This window comes from Ixodes scapularis, unplaced genomic scaffold (assembly GCF_016920785.2).
Source record: "Ixodes scapularis isolate PalLabHiFi unplaced genomic scaffold, ASM1692078v2 ptg000069l_1___fragment_2___debris__unscaffolded, whole genome shotgun sequence".
NCBI classification, from domain to species: domain Eukaryota; kingdom Metazoa; phylum Arthropoda; class Arachnida; order Ixodida; family Ixodidae; genus Ixodes; species Ixodes scapularis.
The window spans coordinates 19,180-45,263 of record NW_024609905.1 but is presented as its reverse complement, the minus strand read 5'-3'; the positions used below and the strand labels follow the sequence as shown (position 1 = coordinate 45,263).

At 42.9% G+C, this 26,084-nt stretch overlaps 2 protein-coding genes across 3 annotated transcripts; one reads left to right on the top strand and one right to left on the bottom strand.

Moving 5' to 3' along the window:
• Window positions 1-1,206: 1,206 nt before the first annotated feature.
• On the bottom strand, window positions 1,207-22,505 carry LOC8027873 (3'(2'),5'-bisphosphate nucleotidase 1). Of its 2 annotated transcripts, XM_029991136.4 has the most exons (8): window positions 22,346-22,505; window positions 21,145-21,249; window positions 17,875-17,982; window positions 15,524-15,572; window positions 10,943-11,034; window positions 5,279-5,479; window positions 4,561-4,678; window positions 1,207-2,377 (listed from the first exon to the last, which is right to left on the bottom strand). In XM_029991136.4, exons 1-8 carry the CDS (start codon window positions 22,478-22,480, stop codon window positions 2,235-2,237), a joined length of 951 nt encoding a protein of 316 aa, XP_029846996.1. In that variant the 5' UTR covers window positions 22,481-22,505; the 3' UTR covers window positions 1,207-2,234. The 2 variants fall into 2 exon arrangements, with proteins under 2 accessions (XP_029846996.1, XP_029846997.2); XM_029991137.4 differs by lacking the exons at window positions 1,207-2,377; window positions 4,561-4,678; window positions 5,279-5,479 and adding an exon at window positions 10,361-10,826 and having other exon boundaries at window positions 22,346-22,485.
• A 187-nt stretch (window positions 22,506-22,692) lies between these two features.
• Window positions 22,693-25,575, top strand: LOC121833926 (N-terminal kinase-like protein). The gene is made up of 5 exons (XM_042287643.1): window positions 22,693-23,046; window positions 23,243-23,302; window positions 23,382-23,462; window positions 24,154-24,273; window positions 25,480-25,575. Exons 1-5 carry the CDS (start codon window positions 22,933-22,935, stop codon window positions 25,573-25,575), a joined length of 471 nt encoding a protein of 156 aa, XP_042143577.1. The 5' UTR covers window positions 22,693-22,932.
• The last annotated feature ends 509 nt before the right edge of the window (window positions 25,576-26,084 follow it).

Sequence of the window (26,084 nt, the reverse complement as noted above, 5' to 3'; positions counted from 1 at the left end):
GGGATTTAGTTTCTGAGTATTCTTGATGAACTTCTGCAAGTTTCAAGCTTTGTATACTTCATGTTTTTGATGTCTTCGACAAAGACTTTATTTCTAGCAGCCTTGTTGCTCTCTGTACACTAGACCAAGTAATTTAAATCTCAACAGTGAAAAAAGTTGGGGATCTACCACTTGAAGGTGAAGTTGGACTCCATCTTTTTAGGTAAAAACATAAAAAATCTAAACCCCTCCCCAAAATTTCTGTGAACCACTGTGTGAAGCACGGAATCAGAAAGTGCTTCTCTAGTAAGGGTGCTCATGCAAACAAGGCAGTTTGCAAAGCCACACTCTCGTGCCTGTATGCTTGACGCAGGTATGAGGTACAGAACTTGGATACAACTCGAGAGTCAAGGTACAGAGCAGTATATGCTGTGGACTCGGAAAGGGTTACCCCGCTGTAATCCTGCTGAACTGCACCAATTAATTTAAAAAAAATATTAAGATATATAAAAGACGTTTTGACACAACCAACAAATGTCCAGGTCTATCTAGAGCCAAGATCTGTCAGCGAGTCTGAAGTGAGGAAGGTAGCATGGTTTAGATTTGTGCTACCATGCTGGTACACAATACTGACAAAATGTCATTCTTTTTAACTCAAAGACATTAACTATCTCCTAGAAGTAATGCATATTACGTCATCTGGTTTGTATTTATCCCCAACCCCATTTGTAATTGAATCTAATTCTATTCACTTGTCTTGAAGGAGCCCATCTTTTGGGAAAACTGAAAAACTTAAAAATTGTCACTAACCACCAAAAGTTTTGTGAAATTAGTTTCGTCCAGAAAGCTTGTAATATTCGAGACCATGATGACGAAAAAATATTAGAAACTTCTCATTAGTCTCAATAGAACGCTGGGCCAGCAGTCCTAAGGAGAGGCCACTTCAGTCACCTTTCTAACTTTAGATAATAAGCAAAGGAGGGTTTATCACCAATTTCTGTTCAGGATAACAGATCAAAATTTGTGTTTCTGGGTCACTGTAGAAGGCAGTCCAAGAATGAGACTGCTAGCCACTTCTATGGCTTCTAGTTTGGGCTATACACCATTTGCACTTGTAACAGGAAAGAGGAGGCTATTATCCTGTTTTCTTCCTAAACCTCAGACAGGCATTTCTTCAGTTGGTTAGTCTAGGCTTGAAACACCTATAAAAATCACTGCTACAGGTGCTGCATTGAAAAGATTTTATTAACACCATATATATTTTTCTTTCACCCCAACCACTACCATATATAACATGTACAAAAAGATAATGTGTGCTCCACTTAAGAAAGACATAACATATCTGTCTGACCTGCATGAAGAATTGAATATTCTGTCTAAACTTAGGATAAAGTAAGTTCAGAAAGAAATAATCTAAGATTAGCTGCATTATAGTTTATTAAGGTGGGCTGTCATAAATGCATGCAATGTGACAAAGAGCAATGCCTTTCGCCACTCAATGAACAGAGGCATTGGCATCTGCTTGCATATCTGACACTGAGTAAGGATTGCTTGATAATTATTGTTGCATTAAGCATTAGGTATGAAAGAGCATCAATTACTACAGAGGCACAAACAAGCTCAAGAGCGATCTGATTTCCTTAATTATTATAAGCGTCCTCAACATTAGCTAAAAAATTAATTCAACGATCAAGCAATGTAAGTGCTTTTAAGCAGGCACAAAAAAAAAAATGTTTGAAGGTTAGTAAGGACAGGGTATGTTTCAAATTCATGCCCTCCTTAGGAACATCCATAGATCTTATATATGCATACCAGATAAAATCCAAGCTAGTAATACTATTTCAAAATGTTAGGGTACTGTTTCTTGTGGTAGAAAAACTTGAGATACAAATAATGTTGGCAGAAGCATCAAGCATCGAGCATTCAAGGAGCTGAGTGGCCTGCAAAATGCGTGCAGCTATTACGTATTTCATAAAATTTCAAACGGCACAACCTAAATAATGACATAACGGTTAATTTCAGTGTTTCCACAAATAAACCTGAAATCAACATTAATTAAAAAATTCTGTACGAGCTGTGTTCGAGACCTTATTGTCCCGCCCCTCCATTTTTTTGTGTCCCATGTCTCCGGGTTTTTTTAGTAATAATATTTGGACCACCAAAACACTAATAGTATAAGACTTTGAACCGCATCACCACAAAGTTAAAGCAAAAACGAGACTTGAGTGTGATCGCAACGGACAATGGCAGGTTGCTCATAGAGGAAGTGTCTTGCGGACATCTTCGGGAATGTGGTTCTTGAACCATTCGTGTTGTTCCTTCAGGCAGGTGGCAAGAACGCCGCCGGCGTTGACGTGTTCCACGTCCTTGTGGTACTCCAATCTGTTCCCGTGAACATCTGTGAGAGAGGAAAAAAAAATAATCTGAAGGCCAGCAAAGGGATGGTAACAAGCCCGAGAATTTGGTGGCAGTTATGGGAGTGGCGAAAGTTGCAATCTGAAGCATCCCTGAAGCCGTAACAGTAACGTAGTCATGGACAACTTGAGAAACATAGGGCGTAGGTTATTGTGTTTATGCTTCTTGCTCAGCGATTCATTCTGTGCCATTCTTATCAACCAATGTTTCAATCTTCTTGGCTGCAGAGCAATAATAAGACACTCAGGACTTGGTGCATTTCTTCAGGTGTCAGTGACTAGTTTTTGAAAAAATCACAGACACAAGAGGCATTGGCATCTGCTTGCATATCTGACACTGAGTAAGGATTGCTTGATAATTATTGTTGCATTAAGCATTAGGTATGAAAGAGCATCAATTACTACAGAGGCACAAACAAGCTCAAGAGCGATCTGATTTCCTTAATTATTATAAGCGTCCTCAACATTAGCTAAAAAATTAATTCAACGATCGCTTGCATCGCCACCTTCAACTCGCTTGCATCACCACCTTAACACATGAGGGGAGGTGGAACCTGGAAAATTCCAACCATTCCTTACACATCTGCTATCTGAAGTGATTTTTCCACCCTTTTGTTTTCTAAGAACTGTGCGCTCATTTTGCCTTTGTATTTCCTGCCACGTGGATGCACCACACTCCTCCATGGCGTCATATAGCCTCGAGGATAAACAAATAAATGTATAGAAGGCACAGAGTTTCTGAGGTTAACCCAAAGAGTACTATGTATGTGCCCAATCCATTCCTGCCAAAATACTGGGATCTAGCATTGCCAACCCAAATGCTATAAAGTCAGTAACAAGATGATAAATAGTTCTCTTCAAAATTGCTACCTTTATTCTTGGTTGCAAGCCTATTATTGACGCAGTGCCACTACACCTATCAGCGTTGTCATGTTTACATCTTTCCTTATGACTGTATTTTGTGTCTCCACCCATCCCCCCCATAAAATGCATCCCCAAAAGACGCCTTTGAGGTCAATAAACTAAACAAAATGAAAATGATATCCCTGAAATCTCCACGATTTCACTGTTTAATGAAGAACCAGAATGCCCAAGCCTAGCGCACACCAGAGTCTATTGTCACATGTGACTAACCTCTACTAGTGTCACAAGTACCGATTTACTCGCATAATGAACACACTTTTTGACATGTTTGGGGGGGGGGGGGGGGGGGGGGCATTCATCATGTGGGGTAAACTTTCTGCCTTTGCCAATTTGTGCAAATGTCGTATTAGGAGCCAATATGACACGGCAAGGTACTGTGGCATGTCTCCGCTGATGGAGGTGCACCCACGGCTGGTCGGGGGCGCGCCACAGTAACCAAGCTTTATAAATTGCAAAGCTTTTTAGGGCACTTTCGGCATGCCTTTTGCCAAAGGAAAAGCGCCCTACGATGCTTACTCAGCACGGAAGGCAACGCAACCGTTCTTAGAGGATAAATATTGCTAGTATCCGGTGGCGCGCTAAGGTATATACCGCAACTACGCGTGTAAGAACTCCTACGAAGTCCAACTGCTGACCACCGAGGCCTGCTCGCATGGATCAGGTTTCGTTCACGAAGACGGCTGTTACCAGGGGCTACCAGACACTCTCAACCTATGCAGCGTGCACCTTGCTACGCCGTTCTGTTACGGATTAAATAAACACATTTACCTGGAGCACGTCAGATTAGGCCTAACCACTTTAGCGATTTGACTGTCCAAAAGCGGACCACAGACGACGGCACGTTTGTTGACATCAATGCATCCAATAGGCAAGGAATGTCCGGGGCTGGCCAGTCCCTGAACCCAAGTTTTGTCAAGTGTGCGCGCCGCTCGGTCTAACAGTTGATCACTTCCGCAACTACCGCAAATATGCACTTGCAGCCAATACGAGAGCGGCTTGGCTTGGCATGGCTTGGCTTGGCATGTCTTGGCCTGACCGCTTGGTGACAAAAAAAAATTGGCTTGGTGGCTAGCTTAACTGGATGAAATTCGAGACACGCGGAGCCGAAAATTGGAAATGCATTGATTACACGAGAGAAAAAAAAAAATCCAAATATTGGTACCCTTTGTGGGGGGTGCATTCATTATGCGAGTAAATACGGCACTAACAACCTGTACTAAGTTTTAACTACTATAGTACCAACCTGTAAGAAGGCCGCCAGTGGCATGAAGAATCGCTTCGGGAGCACAAGTGTCCCATTTCTTGCACCCTTTGCTAGGGAACACGTAAGCATGAGCCTTGCCCTCAATCAACAGCAGCACCTGGGAAGATAACAAAGAGATCCAGAATGCACTTTTCCCCAGAAGTCTAGCTTTATTTGGGGATTTATGTGCACTAAATATACAGCATGTTTTTGTTTTTTTAAGCTTAACAGATTTGTTTAAAAAAAGCAGTAAAAGCTACAATAATGAGGTTTGTGCAGGCATGTTATACGGCTGGGGGGACATAGTATAGACGGCTAATCGTAACAATCAGTCGGCAAATTAGCTAAATGTGTTAATTAACGCTTTAATTATTGAAAATAAACATGATTCTAATTAAAACCTTGCCGAGCATCACCGAAAATCACTAAATCAGTGAATATCAGAAAGACTTGGAGCATCTGGGAAGCACGGTGGAGTGCTAAAGTTACCGCTCATGCAGCAGGAGCAAGGCTATTGGTCTGATAACGCACCCGCACGGTTTTTCCGTCTCTTATCATAGCTCCAGTCTCGTACCTGTTGCACGAGCAGCAACTTTAGTGCAATACTGCGCTTCCCAAGAGCCTAAAGCATTTCTAAAAATTACTGATTTAGTGGTTTTCGATCCGGCCCCTTAGTCAAAAAGCTTGGTGACCCCTGATCAATAGCCTGGTGAATCACCTTGTGCCCGGCACCTCCAACTCGCAGCACCTCATCCGGATTCATGGCTTCAATGCAGCTGTTGATGGTGGGGCTGGAGTGGGAGCGCGTCGTAGTGATGATCCTCTTGTTCTCCGGGGGCGCAATGCGCGAGATCCCAAAGGCACCGACGCCGACAATGCCCCACATGGTACGTCCCTGCTTGTAGACGTCCTTCTCCACCTGCCACGAAACGCGGGGCACCGCGCGGAGCGATACGTCGGTCACCGGCAAAGCTCTCCTGTAACCCAAGTTATGTGAAGTGACATATTTTCTGGTCTATAAGCCGCACTGCCTATAAACAGCCGTTTTCACAAGTAAATCACTGTAAAAGTTGCACTTTTGTATAAGTAGCATTTATATATTTGCGTGGCCAGCGTTTTTAAATTTCACTGATAAGTCCGCATATGTGTATTGTGACTGCAATAAAAGAAAGAGCACAAGCCAGTTTAAATGGTCTAGTCTATGAATCGAACGAGAAACAATCTCCATGACACGTTTCCACAGTTAAAAGGACGGCGCAACAATTTGCGGGCTTTGGCCAATTAGCTGCGGAAATTCATCTGTGTCACCTATCGAACAAAGAACAGAAAACCATATTTTCTCATGAGCGCTAGTTCTTATTTAAAAAAAAGTGAAACAAATCGAAGGTCGAAGTGCCTCTCAACTCTCCACGTTGACTTTCGAGTGATGTACCCTGGGGGATCACATGGTTTCCCCTTGGGTCCTCTCTTCAGAGAACCCAGCCGCTTCCTCCACAATTATCGACTTTTAAAGGATTACCATCGTCGAAAGTCGCGGCGAGCGATCGACACAATGGACGGTTTGCCACGGGGCTGACGGCGAGTGTAGCAGCGGAGGGGGACAGGTTTTTGTTGACTTCCATATATCCCCCAGAGACGCCGTCACCATGTTTCTCGTAACCGCCACACGCGGCTGTGGATCGGCAAATACAGTGCAATCCACTTATAACGATACCACATATAACAATATACTGCTTATAACAATCAGTTTGCAGAGTTTCTAGACTAGAAATGACCAGTTTCTAGTCCAGATACAACGATAATTTGTAATAGTGATTGCATTTTTGGGTAATTTAATTATCGTTATAAGTGGATTGCACTGTAGTTTGTTTTTTTCTTTGCGATTACGCAGCGAAATAGCAGTTTTTTGGGGAAAGGTGATGCGTTTTTGGTCACTTGTGGTTGGATAAACAATATAAAAAATACAAACTGCCAATTCTTTCAACATCAGAGTCATTGCACTACCCCTTTAAGGTTCATACTTATAGAAAAAAAAAGCATCCATAAAAGTCGCACCGATGCATGAGACGCACCAGCGGAAATTTAGAAAACGCGACTTACGCATCGGAAGATACGGTGCCTCCAAGAAGTACTTGAAGTTAAGTACAAACTAGGAGTTGTAAGCAACATACTAATTACACAGGGCACAATGTACTTCAAGTAGAATACTAGAAACACAATGTACTTTCAAGTACTTTCAAACACAATCTTTCTTTGTACTGTTTTGTATCCATATAAAGTGTTTTTCAAACTGCAGCATGTGTACTAGCCCAAGGAGTACTCAAGGATGTAATTATGAGTACACACTTCAGTGAGTAAGGGAGAATTGTGAAGGAACCCACTTGAGATATAATAAAAGGGGTATTGACGTTGGGGTTGTCAGTGGCCCCCCAAAACATTAAGATTCTTGAAAGACACGGAAAGTCTCCTATTTTGAGGTATGTGTAGTACCTATATTTTTTATGAACCCTACGCCTAAGTGAAACAGTCCTTTGGCTTAGGCCCTTTACAAATGAGCCACACAATATTACCAATTCATTATGCTACTTACTAGTGGCCTACAGTAGTTGCTATAACACAGCCCAGTAAGTAAAACAACAAACTAGAACTATATCTGGAATATAAAAAAAAATGTCCTACTCTTTTAAACACATCTGATGTTGCACTCTGTATCAAAGCAATCAACAGTGTTTGAGAATTTGTGAACCTTGGAGCCATTGCACTTTAATCAAGAATGTCGGAAAGGTTAGGGAGGCAAGGTGGCTGAGTGAAGATGTCTCACACAGTGCACTCGTTTCTCCACACTTTGATTCATAGCAAGAGTGCGATCTATTAGTGCGATGGGGAAGCCCCCTACTATGCTAGTCAAAGAACAAGGACACTGCAAGAAGCAACAGGCAGAAAGAAACGAGTCAAAAGAGGAAAAAAAAGTGAACAGAGTGGTTTTCAAGAACGGCAGCCTTATATAAAAAGACTACAGAAACACACTACCATTTGGGCTTGCTACTACTATTCGATCAGTGCTGAATCCCAAACATAGTTAGGGTTCCACATTTTTCGGGGTTTATTTTCTAATTCGGGGGTTGTTTTCTCATGGTCAATTTTATCCCCCAGATTAGATGTTTTTCGGCGGAAATTTTAGGTGTCGCACAAAAATTGGTGTTTATTGAAAGTTATGTTAAAGACACCAGGACGTGGGCATGGGATCTCCCAACCTACAAGAATCATGTGCGTGACCAAAAAAAAAAAAGGTCCAGTACAGATAAGAAAATACAAGATAAGGAGTGTGGTTTACGAAAAAAAAACAGAAACAGTCTTGGGGGGGGGGGGGGGGGGGGGGGGGGGGGGGCAGTTCATTGGGGGTTTATCCTGGGTCAACACAAAATAATGCTGTGGATAAAGAATTGTTCCCGCGAAGCTTGGTTTTTTTTTATCCAAGCACAGTCGGTTTCCCTTGATTTTGATAAAATCGGTTTGGGAGTTGTATTTTGGGGTTTATTGGTATAAGTACCAAAAACACAGAACACTAGTCATAGTTAAAATAGTGTCCAAAGAAAATTGTGAAACTGCCATGAAGGAGCGGGAACCAAAGCTAGACCACCAAAAACAGCCAAATATACATAACAATAACCTGTGTGGATACCTTATCACGGTGCAAAAACATGTCACGTCACCTAATGTGGATGCCTGGTAATCAAACTTGGCCTTAATAGCCCTGAGGCAGGGTTGAGAAATGACACATACTTTCTCTCATCAGAATGCATAAAAAGTGATGGGAAATAGACAACCTCTCTTTTCTTACCCTGCCCCCCCCACTTATAGCCTCAGGAATTTGCTAACCAACTATACTAAGTTACAGGTCAAGAAGGTAGCGGCCAATGCCCCTCAAAGGGATTCATATATTCTTCTGCCACTTCTGCATCCAATAGCGTGCCATCGTTTCCCTAACGTCGTGGCCAATGTGGAGGAGAATCTTGCCTTCCTGTAAATATTTGCCCCATCTTTTGACTTTGACTTAGCGTTGTGGAAGCCACAAGAGAGTGATAAGAGTTTTCCCCCTCCGATGGAAACAAATACGACTTTTGGGGGTTAGGTTCCCCCTCCGATGGATACAAAGGCTACTTTCAGGCGCTCAGTTCCCTCTCTCATGAACTCAAACGTCGCTTTCTTAAAAAGTGGGGGTCGGAGACAAGTTGACATCACTCTCTGAAGCCAATATCTATCCATTGAAGCGGAACAAGAGGCAATTCCAGTGAACTATTTTTTTGACTGCGGAAGGATTTGAAACGGGAGCATCACGCTTGTGGGAGGAGCTTCTCTTCTTGACTTGTAGGCGTTTACAGTAAGAAAATTATTCAGAAAGATAATTGACAAACATTTTAACACTACCAAGATATTCAATTTATTTAGGCATTAAAAAAAATACCCCAAAAACTCCATGAACATGGAAGCTCAAGTGATATTCACACAGGGAAGAAATCTGCGGAGAGAAGTGTGTGACTTAACCAGTGACTGCAACTTTCTTCTCAACTTTATCGTTTGCACAGACGAGGTGCCTATGGGAGGGATGTGAGGAGGTTGGCGGTAGAATTTTGTAGTTTCTACCAGTCTTGTACACGTTACTAAAAAAAAGTAATCGATTACAATTACTATTAATCTAGGCTAAGAAGTATTCGATTAGATTACTTGATTACTCGACAGCAAAGGTAATTGGACATTTCTTTAAGAAGAAACCGTTACTTTTCCGATTGCTGTGTGAAGACTGACCTCTTTAGCGCTCATACCAATGAACTACTTCCAAGTTCCAACCTATATTTCACGTTTTCACAAGTATTCAAGAAGAAAAAACGGGTTCCCTCTTCGTGGTCGTTGCACCTTCACAATGCAAACACAAGCATAGAATTCGTTTGAAGAAGTTTAATGATTTGGGCGTTCGCCAGTTGGGGGGGGGGGGGGGGGGAAGGGGGGGAGGAAGGCATTTTATTATTCACATGTGGATGAACTCGCATGTTATACAAAAGAGCAGCAGCTCGAGGATTTGAAACGGATCATGTGTACTATCCATTAGCGGGAGAGATCGCCCCGATCACTTCTCAACTCGAAACCTTGCTTGTCACAAAGACCACGTAGGGGAAATAGGGAAATGTTTGAAATGGGGCTTTGTTATATTTTGCATCCGCTTTAGACATTCTTCGGATCTGGCTCTCCTGCGGGCTGCGAGCAGGTACCGTAAACAGGATTGTTTTTTGTTTTTTTTATCTTTTTATTTCTATGTGTGTGTGTGAGGGGGCTAGTTTGAACGAAGGACTTACAAAGCTACATTCTGCTCCCTCAAACTTCGCCCTAAATGGCCTTTGTCATGCACTGGGGATTCCCTGGCTTTCCACTCCTAGTCCCAGCTCTAAAAAAAACGAACATTCCACAGAAACGGTACACACAAAGGGGTTGACCTCGTTCCCTACAGCTCCGCAAAAATCTTTCTTTTTTTTTTTCGTTCGAAAAAAAAAAAAAGCAAACTTTATTTTTGACATTTTAGAACAAAAAAAAGTGTGTGAAAGGGGGGGGGGGGGGGGTCCCGTGGAAAAATAGTAACGGTTACAAGTAATTTTATTACTTCAAAAAGTAATCAGATTACTCTTGTGATTACTGCCTAATAAAAATAATAAACTGATTACAAAATTACTCCAAAAAGTAATTGATTACAAGCAATTTGATTACTTGTAATGCGTACGGTACAAGTCTGGTTTTTACCCTTGGAACCGCCTGACACAAATTAAGCAGTTTCTACACTTTTCAGCGAAGACTTTAACAACAGCAGACTGATTCAATGCCGAACCGAGATTGTTGGTACCATCCAAGCATTCCTTCCAAACTACATCGCGGAGCTGGTGTCACTAAGCTGCATTGCAAAAGAGCTACGTTTTACTCACGGCGCACATGCTCCAGGGAGGAACCCCTGGGATTTCTCCCTCATATGAATACCGCTTCAAGGACCTGACCAAAATCTGCACTCGATGAGAACGAGTGCAGTTCAGAATGTACGAGCGGCTCGGAACAGCGGCCACGTTAGCCCCTAGGGTTCGGGTCATCAGCACACCTCGAGTAGCACAGCAAGCCCTGCCAAGCAACAGAGCCAAGAAAAGGAACAAAGTGAAAAAGAGAAAGAGAGAAAAGAAAGAGACCCAAGCAGGTGCCTCCTTCCCCTTGCTGCTCTGCTGCTGCTCCTGCTGCTTCGAGCCAGAGGTGTGGAGAGAGAGAGAAGCGTGCCATGGTGCGTCAGAGCGGCCGGAAGACGCAGACGACGGACGAAGCGACACCAGGTGGGCAGCCCGGCTTTCCTCACCTGGTAGTTGTAGTACGGCTGGTGGATCACTCCACCCACTGCCTTACCGTCAACCGCAATCCCCACCAGGATCGTCACGTGGTCCAGGAAACCTGAGGAAAAATTGCCGGGCTTACCAATATAATTGTTTTGTCGCATATCTGTTTATACAACAGGAACTTAGTCAGCCCCGGCGGGCAACTGGCGACTCTGTCGTAGATAAGAAATTTAGCCAGTGCAGTAACGCCGCAAGCCTGGGGTCTTCAACGTGCATGATGCAGTGGCGATACATGACCGCACGCCGGCACAATGCTTGTCCAGATAGAAATGGGCACGGCTGGGGATTGAGCCCAGGATCCCTGGGTTCTGAAGAGTGAGCTTTCACACGACGTGCTCCAAGCTGAGGTGCGCCAACAAATTCGGCCACCAGTCTCCCCCACCTGGGTTAGACATTCCGTCTAATGCAACAGAGGTGTGATAGCACTTGACAGCCGCTGCCAAAATAGTTGGCCCTCTTTCTTTAAATCCAGCTCCAAATTTAACTACTTTGGGAATTTTAGCTCCAAATCTAGCTACTTTTGAAAATTTTAACCAACCCCAAACTTAGCCACTCCCCATAGTCACTGAACAGGGGGAGTGGGGGTGGGGTGGGTAGGGGGGAGTGGGGGGCACAGTTGAAGGCTGCCTAGGGTGGCAAAATGCTAAGTCTGCCTCTGGGGCAGTCTTGTACACGTTACTAAAAAAAAGTAATCGATTACAATTACTATTACTCTTGGCTAAAAAGTATTCGATTAGATTACTTGATTACTCGACGGCAAAAGTAACTGGACATTACTTAAAGAAGTAATCGTTACTTTTCCAATTACTTTATTGTGTGAATACACATCTTTAGTGCTCATAACAATGAACTACTTCCAACCTATATTTCACATTTGCACAAGTATTGAAGAAGAAAAACTGGCTCCCTCTTCGTGGTCGTTGCACCTTCACAATGCGGACACAAGCATAGAATTCGTTTGAAGACGTTTAATGGATTGGGTGTTCGCCAGTGTGTGTGTGTGTGTGTGTGGGGGGGGGGGGGGGGGGGGGGAGCGGAGGGGGTTCTTATAGATCTTGTTAAGCTTGAGCAAGGGTTGTGGCTCAAAGTTTGCGTCGCTCATTTTATTGTTCACATGTGGATGAGCTCGCATGTTATACAAAAGAGCAGCAGCTCCAGGATTTGAAACAGATCATGTGTAGTATCCATTAGCGGAAGAGATCGCCCCGACCACTTCTCAACTCTAAACATTGCTTGTCTCAAAAACAACGTAGTTTAAATGGGGAAATATTTTTCAACTGCCTTTCTTTTATTTTGCATCCGCTTTAGGCATTCTTCGTTTTTGGTTCTCCTACGGGCTGCGAGTAGGTACCCTAAGCAGGATTTTTTAATTTTTTTTTATTTCTGTGTGTGTGTGCGTGAGGGGGCTAGTTTGAACGAAGGACTCACAAGGCTACATTCTGTTCCCTCAAACTTCGCCCTGAATGGCCTTTGTCACGGCATGTGGCTTCCCTGGGGCTTCCCACTCCCAGTCCCAGCTCGAAAAAGAAGAAACGAACATTCCACGAAAAACTGTACATAGAAAGAGATTGACCTCGTTTCCTACAGCTCCGCAAAAATCTCTTTTTTTCCGTTCAAAAAAAAAAAAAAATCAAATTTTAATTTTGGCAATTCATTAAAAAAAGGCGTGTGCCGGGGGGGGGGGGGGGAGGGTTCCCGTGGACAAATTGTAACGGTTACAAGTAATTTTATTACTTCAAAAAGTAATCAAATTACTCTTGTGATTACTGCCTAATAAAAGTAATCAACTGATTACAAAATTACTCCAAAAAGTAATCAATTACAAGTAATTTGATTACTTGTAATGCGTACGGCACAAGTCTGCTCTGGGGACACTGCAGCATTTCCTCTGAAATGTGCCATGCAAACAATCTATCTGTGAGATGCCTCCGCAGTTCTTACCCTACTATGCAGCCCCCGTTCTTACACAACGAAGGAGGGGAAGTGTTAGCGCGCTGCTTACCTTGCACCGCACCTTTTCTTCAGAGTGGTATTATGCCTTCAGTATTATGTCCCCTTATAATAATAAGCCCCTGGGCAACGTAGGTAATAAATAAATAAATAAATAAATAAATACACCACTGGTCGCACGTGCCATGATGTCAGACCAATAGCTGCACTTTGTTGCCGAAACTCTCTCCCATGGCCTTGGCATGGTATTACCAACACTGACACAAGCAAGCAAAATCTGTGCAGGGCTTGTTCTATTGTTAATCTCGCCCTCCTCACCTTCCATGTTTTTGTTCCAAGTCGCGTCAAAACACTCCCACCCCTTCGTGAGAGCATCCTCTCTTGGCCTTTCGTGTTTGGCCGAAAACTCAGTGGTGCCACCTGTTGGGCAGTCAGGGCCCACTTCCGATTCGCACAAAATTTCCCAATTTTTTATCCGCCATCCTTTCGCTATGGGCGTGAAAGAATTCTGACAATGTTATAAGCAACCACTTCTCCAAGATAGTTTGCGAGTTTCATTTCGTAAACAGTGAAAACAGTGTGTCATGTTTCTGTTTCCGGTCTCTGCTAACAGCGCTCCTGATAAGAGGCGTAGCAAGCTGCCGCGCCGCGAAGAAGCATTTCGTCAGTCGCAAGAAGAAAGATTGCTCCCGACGGACGAGAACTGGTCTTTTTCCGGGCACCCGCATGCACACAACACAGTGAAAAACCGGAAATCCAATTCAGGACGGAAAGTGTTACATGGTAACTATGACTCCCTAGTATATGCATTATTGTTGACGAGGTTTGTAAGTACCTGCACTACCTACGGTTACAGGTTAGGAATGTGGAAGGAGCTCTGCCCCAAGTGCAAGCTTTCTGCCTTTGATAATGTTTTGTCGCTTGTGCGGCCAAAGCGCAGTGGGAGGCAATGAGCTTGTGCTGGAGGTGGAGCTTCCAGTGCATTCTTAGCCTGTCACTGACCGACTATGCCTGCCCCAATGTTGGGAGGGGCATTGATGCGATTCCTCGGCCATCAATCGAGAAAGGTAAGCATCCCTCGAAACAGATAATTTTAGCGACCCCTATCACAGCGTCCGGGATGGTTATCATATTTTACTGGGCAGAATGTGACAAATGGATTGAATGAATGGGTGGATGCTAACGGCCGTACCTTTTATAGCGGGCGGTAGCTTGCACCACCTAGCCTAGAAACCAAAAACAACCAAAAAGTATGATTCCTGCCCTTGCCCTTCTCAGCCAAGTTTTCTTACCCCCAGCCTTTTTATAACTCTTCGCAGGCGGTGAGAGATATCGCACACTGCCCGGTGATTGCCTCTAATAGAAAAGCAGGGTCGCCATGCTACATCTTACTCTGTTAATTCCTCACAACTTAATTCTGGGATAAAAAATTAAGTGAGGGTCAAGGAATGAACCCTTTTAAGACCCCACCGATGCATTTTTGCTTGTGGTCAACAAAGATCATAGAACCTCGTTACCACTATGTATGCAGCTAAAGATTTCCCTTCAGAAGCCTGGCCCCAGAACAATTGTCCAACAACGAAAATCGGGTCTGGAGACAAAATCTCCACCAGGTGGAGACAGAACATTGAATCCATGCAGAGAACCTGATATCTGTATTCTAAGTCTAGTGGTTTTATCTTTAAAGTCACAAATGAGTCAAAATCTACCACAGAATATTGAAAGCAAGCACCCACACTAAAGTTGCAGATAATCAAAAAAAAAAAAATGGGGATAGACATTTTGTAGGTTGGAGAGTAAGGTAAGAAAGGGCACATGGTACGGTAGGCTCTTACTTGATTTGACAGAACAGTATTGGCCTTGGCAAAACTTCTAATTTTTAAAGCAGCCACGCCGCCCTCGTCAAGCTTCCTTTGTGCCGGCACTTTCACGTCAAGCTTCCCCACTTCGCACCGGTGCAAAAGCATAAAACTTCACTGTTTTACACCGCTCCTCGGAGAAGCAGCAGACACGGAGGTGCCCCTTGGTCACCTCAGTGGGCTCATAAGTTTGCTAGGGTGGGCACTTGATATGTCCTTTCTCTTCAAATATTCTAAAAGCAGAAGGGTGGACACTTATTGCAACATGGGCGCATGTTCGGTAATTTTTGGCAACGTGCTGTGTTTGAGGAAAGCATGTGGGCATTCATACAGCAAAAAAAGATCACACTTGATGGATGAGTGGAGGTCATTATGAACATGGTCACAGGTCTTGAAAGGTGGGCTACCACAGGAAGTTGGGCTTCACATGCCAACACATGTGCATGAGAGATCCTGCCAAGGAATCCCAGAGTGACCATGCACTGCCAGCAACCAGTGACTCTAGATTCATACCAGACATGTCATAACCAAAACAAGTGCTTCTGAGCCAGTCCTGTCTATATGCGGCATGTTTGGGGTCCCGGGAGTCTATATCTTAAAATGAGTCTCGATGATAACTGTAACATACAACCACAAAATGTGGTTACGTAGAGGTGAGCGTGTCGTCGCCTGAACAGGAAACAAGTTGGCAACTCAAGCAGAGAAAAAAATGACGTCACAAAAACTTTCTCTTACCCTGTGTGTACTCCTTGGTTCCATCCAGAGGATCAACCCAGACTACCAACTATGGAGAAAGCAAGGCACAAGTTAATACCTAGTCCAGTGGCACCTCAAACTATACTAGTACACACTGACCTCTGAGATAATGACAGAGGCTAAGCTTAAAACCAACATCCTAATTTGGACCTGTGTATCAACATGTATTATGCAACTCTAACTGCATACTATGTTTATTACCATAAAAACAATGCATGATAATTTAGGTTGTCAGTGAATACAGGTGCAAAACCCTTTTGAAGATATATGTCTCTGCTTCAGCAATGTCAAATATCACAGACTTCGGCGTGGAAGGCGATGCGAAGTGTGAAGTCCTTAATGTCGATAGAAAAAGACCCAAAAAAGACAAATTTTAGGTCTTTTTTTTTTTTTTTTTGTTACAGCTGTAGACAGGTTTTTCTTATTGCCTCTTACAATCGGTCGTTAAAATCTAGCCATCCTTTCTGTCTTCATTTTTTAGTTGTGTTATATTGTACTTCTCCTACAACAGCATAGAAAACAAATCTTGCTTATAGGTGCATGCAATCCCACCCCCCCCCCCCCCCCCCCATACTTACGAATTTCCTCACATTATTTACAGAGTTGCACAAAGCAAAACTTTGATTCTTATTTCAGTCATCTCATTTCAGCGATTCAATACTTCACATGACAAATATTTATTATTTAACAAATTTCGCATGGTAACATGATTTAAAATATCCTGTAGAAAAGAAAAAATTTAAAGAGTCAGTATCTTGTGACAAACTAAGTCAGGACAGCCAAAATTTTAAACGATTCCAGCTTGCCTGCAAATCTTGCAAGGACCCTGCTGAAGCTTCAATTGAACACACTTTAAAATATTTTTCATTCACAAAGTTATAAACATTGAGAGAAATTCAAAGAGCCACAGAGGCTTTAGTTGACACATACGTTTCCGGAAGAGAATTCCCTCTCTTCAAATGCGGAACAATACAGTTGCACTACGGTCTCTTCCTAAAATGTCTGTGTTTAATAAAGCCTCAGGGTCCGTTTGCTCGAAGCTGGTTAACTAACCGCGGTTAACCGGATTTCCCTACGAGGGGGAATTTTGGGTCACGTGACCGGCAGAGTAAGGACGGCGGGGAAACATGGCGGTGCCCGGTGAGTGAGCGCCGCTCGCTTTGGCACTAATACGTCGTAGTAGCTGCAGTAGCGGGCGCGTTAGTCAGCAATGAATGGTGCAGGAGGTTTTCGCGTTGCCTTACCTCACTTAAAACACAAAGCATGAGCAATGACCTCGCCGCATTTTTTTAGATAGACTTTCGACTCTGGCCATTGCCAAGCCTAAATGAACGCGATAGTTGTTGGCATGGCAACGTCTTTGGAAAGTGGATTGCCTTGACTCAATCGGCCGGGGATTGATAGCACACAAAAGCAGCGAGCGTTCCCATAGACCTTTTGCTAAATTTCAAAAGCACCGAGGTGCATGCTACAAGTGTAGTTACACGCGCTGCACGTGCTGGCGTCTGCAGTAATAACTGTTCTGAAGCAAAAAGCCTAAAACAAATTTTGCCGTGCACGCGCGTTCGTCAAAGCCTTACTGTGATTATTTACTACAAATCTTTTATAAGTGGAAGGCCACCGCGCGCGGATCGTAGAATTACACCTCCAGCGTTCTTCCCGATGCTCGGGTAATTTACTAATAGGTCAATTTTCAGTGGAGCCGAACTAGAGGTTTCTAAATTTATGACGGTGTTATATACGGTTCTTACATGCTGGCCAACCATGCTGCCAATGTACCGCCCGCCTTTCATCGCTCACTTCTTTCTCATTGTTTCTAGAACTCAACTTCGTCGTCCTCTTTCGAACTCGGGAGGAAATTTCAACGAGGCTTTTTTTCACTTCATACAGCCAAATATTTAGAAGATTTCCAAACAATGGTTAATTTAGTTTTACCTTGCCGATTATTTGTACCACGAGCAATAAAAATTGTTTCTAAGCTCAAATGTATGCCGTGCTGCGTCGCGAAAACCAGGCAGCGCGCGTTTTTTGGGTCCCCCCATTTCAGAACCTTTCCACGGAAGCCACGTACATTCGCTACAGCCAGTAGGTGACACCAGCTACCACCCCATAATAAAACACGGAGCTATCGCTCATCCAGCCCTCGTCAAACTTGGCTAGGTACTTGTAGGCACCTAGTAGGGAAGGGCGGTTAACTTTTAACCGCGGTTAAAGTTAACCGGCTTCGAGCAAACGGGCCCTGTTGCTATTAAAATTTCTTTAAACATTTAAAACTCCCATAGCACAATGCAACAAACACAATGATTTTTCAGAAAGAAAGGTTGTCCTACATCTTCCTCTTTGATGTTCTTCAGGTTGTCCGGCAGAGAGGTGGCCAGGACATCCTTGTCATGCTCGGTGATGATCCAGTCGTCGCTGATCTTTTTCTCCTCCAGAGTCTGTCACAAGAAGGACGCAATGCATGTCATGAACGGCCGTACGACTGACGACAATGGCAGCGACTGAATGGTCGCTGTCATTGTGAGTGAATTGTCAGGAGAAATCTGAACTTGTGCCTCAAAAATGCACCAAACTACTCATATGCTTTTTTAAAACCTTTATGAAATGAAGAAGAATACTTTTTTGAACAAAATATTTTTTATATTATTTGTTCAACGTTAAACGACACATGTTTTTTCGGAGCTTTTCATTGAAAACAAAAGTGCCTTTCTTCCCCATTTTAAAAACGGAAGAAGTGTTGCCCACAGGAGCCTGCCAAAATCATTAACATAGGAAATGGCTCTCTTATATATGCACGTCAATGCGAAAACAATGCACAGGCATATGTAACCACAGAATGAGCTTGAAGTTTTATGCCACAAATAATTATGTTTTCATGCCATATTTAATTTTTTTATGAAATAATGTCTGTAACAACCAACGAGCAAACATTCTACCGGTGTTTTTCCCCTTGCTTAATACTGATTTTGCCATTAAAGGGTAACACTGCTTCATTTTTGTTTTTGAAAAAGCAATGCAGTCCTCTTCAGTGTCACCTAGATAGATTACACGTCAAATATTACAACCTGGTTCTGACTAAATATTTCTTAGACGGTCTGGCAAACTTTGCAACTCTCCAAGTTGCTGAGATGGGCTAACTAAAGTGGGCGACTGGAGGGACAACCAACAGCGCAGTCAAGGCTACGGCGTTGGCGCAGCCAACATTGAACTAAACATCATCACCACTGCCCCTTTTTGCTTGTTTTTATTTCTCTGGGCAAGCGTGAAGGGTGACGTTAGCAACGTTTCCTCTCAGCGCTCTGCGGTGTTCACGTATTCGGAGTAACACACCTGCACAGCGCGCTTCTTGAAAGCCTTCCGGCCCGTTCGGTCGTTACCGCCGTCGTCGTCTTACCGTTTGTGAATATTATCTCTCGGAGTTTCGTTCCCACTATGGACACAATCTGCTCAGACTTATGCCACAGTTGTGCAGACTTCGTCAAATGTCGTAGACACCAAAATGTGGTGAAGAGTGCGGTGCAGATGACACTAGCGCCTGCCCCAATGCTGCCTGTTGTTACGTAGAGGATCACGTGACATCTCATTCTATATGATAGCCATGGTCTGGATTGATGGGTGGATACTAATGGCTGTACCCTTTATATCGGGCAGTAGCTTGCACCACCTAGCCTAGAAATTAAGAACCAAAAGTATGATTTCTTTCCTTCGCTAATTAGCTTACCCTCTATCATTTCGTAACTTGGCGGATTAAGGTTAATGTTGCTAAAGGGATCTGAAGTTTCGGTTTCGAATTCTGCTTGTTTTTAAACTAAGATTTAACAATATATATCTAATTTTTGGTGAAGCAAATGATGTGGTGTGTTTTATTAGTGCTTTTTAATGTGAAGTCACTTATAATCCCGAAATATTTAGAACTGAGAGGAGTTGCCCTGTAAAGGGCCCCTGAAAACAAAAAAAAATGTTTTTTTAAACAGTCTGGTTGGAACACGCATGTCAAAAAATAAATTTTACACAAAATAAAAATATTTTTAGAGCAATATTGACGGCGAGAGATTTATTTGAAATTCTGCGCTCAAAGCCCATGACGTCCCGGAATGGTCACTTGCTCTTTCCATCTCAACGTGAAGGCGAAGCCGATCCACCTCTCCTCTACGCGCCCGAAAGGCAGAGAGAGAAAACAAGTGGAAAGGAGGTGACTGTAGTGTATTTACAAGAAAAACAGGTTACGGTAATCAGTCCGATTGGAACGCGGCTGTATGCTATCGCTCGAGTAGGTAGTCAGTCAAGCACTTCATGCGACAGTCCCTTGCGCGCGCTGCTAGCATGGCACGAGCACCTGCAACACAGATAACAGTGACTACAGACTAAACCCAGTCTTGCGCCATAAATATTGCTCTAAAAAAACCTTTTTCGCGTAAAATTAACTTTTTGACAGACGTGTCCCAACCAGACTGTTTAAAAACAACCTTTTTCTTTTTTCAGGGGCCCTTAAAGCATGTTTTCACAAAACGAGATAGGAGGCTTTTTGGAGGACAAAATGACGGGACTGCCAAAATAAACCTCTACAACGGGACCGTTTCGGACTGTCCAAAACGGGACGTCTGGTCACCCTAGTTCAGAGGTGGCCAGGCTGACCCAGCCTAAGAGCCTCAAACAAGACCATGAAACTTCCAAGAGCCGCGGGGAGAGGGGGGGGGGGAGGGCGAGAGGAAAGCTTTCATTTGTCCAGAGCAATAAACGAAACTCAAACTACTTTCACTCTATCCGATTCAAAAGCAGTTCAACTGTACTTAAGGTAGCAGTAGCACAAGACTTCCAGATTTCAACCTCTCTTTTGATTTAAAACGCGTTCCATTTATTTTTTTGGGGGAAGTGTTCGTGTGACCGGGAGAGAGGTGAGGGAGTGTGTGTGTGTGTGTGTGTGGGGGGGGGGGGAGGACTAAGGGAGGGAGCCGCGAGCCGCACTTTAACACGTGAAGAGCCATATGCGGCTTGCGAGCCGCAGCTTGGCCACCCCTGCCCTAGTTACACGGAGCCTACTTCGCAATGAGCCTCCATCAGAATGCGAGCACCTCGGCCGGGATTCGAACCCGCCACCTGGGGATCCGTAGGCCAGCATCAAACTTAATGTAGCCCTATCGAAATGCCAAATGTTTTATTACGAAAAGAGCAATTGAATAGCTGAATATTTGTGCAACTAATATTCTGTAACTTATCGTTTGATGCACCCATAGCTGAACTGCTTCAAACTTCACTAACTTTACATAGCACAATAAAGATGTGAAATATTTTAATTACAATAAAAATAAAAAGGTAATTTAATATTTGTGCAATAATAATAAAAAAAACAATTATCCAATCAAGCTGTCTGAAATATAATAAAAAAAATTCCAACAAACTTAGAAATCAACAATTTCATGATCTAATGGCACTCCTGACACCTTGACTCCATGATTTTACACCGAAAATATATACTAATGAAGACATTTGGTCAAAGCTTTGCCAGTCTTGCAGCAATTTAGAACTTTTGTAATGTGCACTAATAAAAAAGAAAAAAAGGACTATGCAACCTGTTCCAGGGCACAGAGAGCTGCACATACCTCTTCACCAATTATTGTCAGTTTTGGGAACTGTCTCGAGAGCGAAGTCACAATGCAGCGCTGAACAGATCTGTCTGCCTCCGTTTGCAGGTCATTGATGCCTTCCTGTTTTAGAAAAACAGAAAAGGAAACATAAATATCAGCCCGCATGTACCTGCCACTGCTCAATCATTGACCTGTTTCAAACTCCAATGTTCTCTAGCGTAGGCAATAGCAATGCAACTGCTCTTATTGACTTACGATCATCATCATCATAACTTACTTTCCTTGAGGGCTATAAAAAAAAAAAAGAGGCACTTTGGCATAGAGAGCAATAAACACACTGTAATCTAGTTATGGGAGGGGGGCGGGGGAGGAAGGTCATAAAAGCTGTAAATTTATTAGTGTCGTTTATGATAACAATGAGCTCAGGTAATGAATACCGGTCATTAGCAGTGCAGCTTCTGATATTTAATGGCAAGCCTTACCACGGAAAAAGAAAGCAGCTGTAAAACAGGCACAATAACTGTATAGTCACAACAGTAACTATCACTAGAAATATCTAAGTTTTAATCCTATATCTGAAAACTATGATACATCAAATCCTTGACCACCTGGTTTGTTTACCTCGAAAACGTTCAAACGTAGGCAAACAATAAAAACGCAAAAAAAAAAGAAGGAAGAAGAGAAGTTTTACTTTTTACAACAGTCGTATCAAAAAAACAAAAAACAAAAAAAAAAATGTTATCTTTAAAGACGTGCTCGCCGTAGCATTCTCCAAAATGGACATCAGACTTTCCGTCCTTCAACGTATGTCATTAAAGCGGGGACGTTAACAGCGCGACGGTGCGAGCGGATGCAGCGTCCTTGGATCACCAGACTAAACAAAATGAAAAAGCGAAGTGAAATAGGCGAGAGAATAGAGAAAGCAAAGTTATTAAGCGCACACAAAAAAAAGGAAAAATGAAGTTCTGTCTGTGGAACGGCCTTCGACAGCTGCGGGGCGCGTTGAGATAACGGATTATTCGAAACACCCGTACATTAAAGGCGGTGGCACCGCTGCAATTATAGACAAATACATTCTTACGAACCTCGCTTCTTACAAATATCACCTTAAACATAAGCATATATTAAGTATTTTTGCGCTAAACGCTCGCTTCCCGCTGCGGTCGGCGAACAACTAACCGCGAATCCGCTGACAGACTGCACAAAAATCACAAACCTTTTCGACGATTCCGAGGTTTCCACTGTTCATGATGTCCTTGATTATCTTTCCGGCGCTGTTAACTATTTTAACAGTGTTGGAAATTACTCTTAGGACGAGAGGACCCGTCGCTGATGCTCCACACGACGCCATGTTTGTTTATGGTGTACTCAAAGGCAGGCGCGACAGGAACGAAACATCGATACCAAAACTTTAAAATTAGTAGTCGACTTTAAAAAATTGCATTTATGTCTTATTAAATTCTAAAATTATTACTATTGCGTTAGTTTTGTTAGCTAATTTAAAGTTTTAAAATTTGAGTATTTGTGTCAGGTTGTAGCAGACACCACCTGTTTATGATTTGATGTGATGGCAAGATGATTTTTCGTGTGCAATCGTTGTCGTTGGTAGAAATCGAAGTTTGACGTTTTATCTGTCGTTTAGGCGAGGACGTAGTTACCTCCCCAACGTTGAGAAATGCGTGCCGATAAGCTGCGCAACGTTCGAACAGAGATTTCGGGCGTTCTTTGAGATTGACAGCTCTCATTTCGCGACGAGCTCCCAGGAACTGTGGTAGAATTTGTACTGGTGATTCGCTCGTGAAGATGTGGTCCTTTTTTGCTCGCGACCCTGCCAAAGACTTTGGGTACGAGGTCGGCGAACTGGTGCCCGGCCTAGAAGACAAATCAATCTGGCAATTACACAAGGGAAAAAAAAAGGTACGCGTCGGCTTTCAAAATCGAAATCGCGATGGTCGCACGCCGTGCGATGTCGTGGCAAAGCCACAATAACACATCAGTTTCGTTCACAAATTGTTGCTATGGTCATTTTTTTTGTATTTGTTCACCGCCTTCTGTGCATAGCATAGAAGCTCCTTAACACAACAAATCGATCGCATACCCTTGTCATTCGCAGGTTTCTGGTCAAGAGGTTTCTATATTCGTGTTTGAGCTGAAGGGAGGCAACGATGTTCTGGTGAGCTCTCGGTGAAACCTCTCCCTTCAGTGCGCGTTTTCATCGAATATTGTTTAACGTTGTTCTGGCCCTACTTCAGTTGGACACAGCCAAGGCATCTGTCAAACGGCTCAAGACACTAAGGCATCCCAACATTCTGCAGTACATTGACAGTTTAGAGGTAGGAGCAATTCTTTAAGACAATTCAAATTGCCCTAAAAATAAAAAAAAAAAAAAAGCAACAAAATTTTTTAGTTATTTTGTTTTTTTCTCTTGATTCTAAACATTGTGAAGGTTGCTGTGACATAGAAACCGAAACTGCGTTCGTTGGAATTGTGCCTAAACTATTCGTCTTCACTATTCAACCATTGTAATGGCTGTTTTCGTTCACAGGCATTGTTATTAGTTATTAGTTAGGACATGTTGGCATTGCTGCTTAATTAGTCAGGCTTCTGCTCTTGATTCTGATGCTGTGGCACTTCTCTTATGCAACCAACCTTGCAGTACCTTTTAGAAAACCACACTTTCTACAAATGACCATCGCTAAAAAATGTGAATTTAATCCAGTGCCCCTATAACCTTCTCATCAAATTATATGTGGCTTGCACGTGATATCATCACATCATGCTGGTGGTCATTCATTCCTACATCTCCTTGGTGAGAAAAAAAAAAAAAAATTGGTGGGTGCAAAATGTATGTTTGCTGAAAGTGTACGTGCTCAGCGGCATGGCCACCACAATGGCTGCTGGTGTGACGTCAGTGCAAGCCACACGTAGTTCACACCCATTGTGAGAGCCAGTTTTCTAATAAAAAATTAAGGATTTTTTTTTTTTTTTTTTTTGTGGTCGTGTGATTTGTTGAAATTTTGACAGACGGAAAAAGTTGTGTACCTGGTCACGGAGTATGTTGAACCTCTCAACCAACACTTGGAACTGTCTCGGAAAGAAGAGGAGAAGAGGCTTGCCGTTTCCTGGGGGCTTTTCCAAGTTGCCGTGAGTCTTGAGTTATTTATTTATTTATTTATTCGAATACCTACATCGCCCAGATCTGGGCATTATTGTAGGGGGGTAAGGCAATACAAAACAATAGCAAACGATACATATAGAGATACACAAGAACTATTGTGATGCAGAAATGGTGGATATGACATCTTAGGAGAAAAATACAACATACAACACTTTGTACAATATATGAAAACAAAGTATAGTGAATGGCACTATTAGAAGGGCAAAGTGAAAAATTATTCCAACAGCAAGTTTTTTAGGGCAGTAGGGAAGGATGAAGGAGCCGCCGAGATAACCTCAGTTGGTAAATTGTTCCATTCGTGTATTGTTCGTGGAAAAAACGAGTGCTTAAAAACGTTAATTCTGCATCTATATTCTCGTACTTTTAAGTGATGATCTGTACGCGGCGACACATAACTGGGCTCCTTAATATAACGTTCTTTCTCGATGCCGGTCCTACCGTTTACTATGTTAAAAAATAAAGTGAGCCTAAGGAACCTTCGTCTGTCTTCCAACAGAGGCCATCCCAGGTTGCGGCGTATTTCAGATGATCTTATAGAGAAATCATAATTGCCGGAGACAAACCGAGCTGCCCGTTTCTGAATACGTTCGAGTTGTTCAATAGTGTGACGAGTATGTAAATCCCATGCGGCACATGCATATTCCAAAACGGGACTTACATTCGATATGTACAATATTTCTTTAAGGTTAGTAGGTGCCTGACTAAAATTGCGTCTCAGAAAGTTTAATGTGCGGCTGGCCTTAGATGACAAATAATCAACATGAGCATTCCATGACAAGTTACTAGAAAATAAAACTCCCAGATATTTATATTCTGTTATATGTATGTATGTGATGTATATAGTTACATCTCTACTCTGCCCCTCTTGACATGTGGACCGCAGTTATGCTCCGTTTCACTTTGCAATGTTCCATGGCGGATGCTACCAGCCATTGGATCCAGTCCAATTCCATGTGGGAGTAACGTGACCTTTGGGAGGGGTGCAACGATCAGCAGGGCACTTAGTCATATGATCCATTCATAAGGCTGGGTTGGCTCTAATGGCACGTAACATGTTCTGCAGTGTATCGTTAGGCGAAATGACACATGAAGGGGCATCTGGTTTTCGTCTATCAAACATACAATTTTTGAGATGGTTTACACCAGATCTTCTGAGCGTCATCCCATTGTAGAAACAAATGTTGGCTGACAAACATTTGGGCAACTCAGGCAATCTTTTGCAGTATCTGAGAGACAAATGCCAGTGTTGGCACATGGGTCTCTGGTGAGATGAGATTTTAAAGGATAAAGCAGCAGACAACGAAGATCTAATATCGTTGATTGTTATAGGGTTCATTGCTCACCAAAGACTCTTCTTCAGTCTCTCTCAGACTAACATTATACAAGTCATACGAGCGGTGATCAGAAACTTTTACAACTTCCGTAAAAAGAACTACCAGGGTTTAGAAAAAAAAAATATTTTTCAACATAATCCCGCTTTATACCAGTGCTCTTCTCCCATTTGCCTGGAAGGTTTCTGAAACCTCACAATAAAAGAAATTTCTTCCTGCTCATCATGCTACTGCTCTATGGCACTTTGCAGTGCATTGAAGTCATTGAACCTTGTTCCCTTGAAGTGTTTCTTCAGATTAGTGAATATAATCACACACGAGTTAACACATCTGTGTTTTCTACTCATGTGTCAGGCAACAAGCGAGAGTTATTGTTATTGCTGTTAGCGCATATCTTCCCCAGCTGATGTTGTTATCTGGCAGGTACCTGGTATGCAAGCAACCAA

What these genes read in the sequence shown, in the direction of transcription:
- LOC8027873 (XM_029991136.4), bottom strand. Translation starts at nt 22,480, where the DNA reads ATGGCGTCGTGTGGAGCATCAGCGACGGGTCCTCTCGTCCTAAGAGTA. An exon ending in ACCTCGGAATCGTCGAAAAG is followed by an intron (nt 21,250 to 22,345) that starts GTTTGTGATTTT and finishes TTTCTAAAACAG; the next exon opens with GAAGGCATCAATGACCTGCA. An exon ending in AACCAAGGAGTACACACAGG is followed by an intron (nt 11,035 to 15,523) that starts GTAAGAGAAAGT and finishes ATTTTTCCTCAG; the next exon opens with GTTTCCTGGACCACGTGACG.
- LOC121833926 (XM_042287643.1), top strand. Translation starts at nt 22,933, where the DNA reads ATGTGGTCCTTTTTTGCTCGCGACCCTGCCAAAGACTTTGGGTACGAG. An exon ending in TACACAAGGGAAAAAAAAAG is followed by an intron (nt 23,047 to 23,242) that starts GTACGCGTCGGC and finishes TGTCATTCGCAG; the next exon opens with GTTTCTGGTCAAGAGGTTTC. An exon ending in AGGGAGGCAACGATGTTCTG is followed by an intron (nt 23,303 to 23,381) that starts GTGAGCTCTCGG and finishes GCCCTACTTCAG; the next exon opens with TTGGACACAGCCAAGGCATC.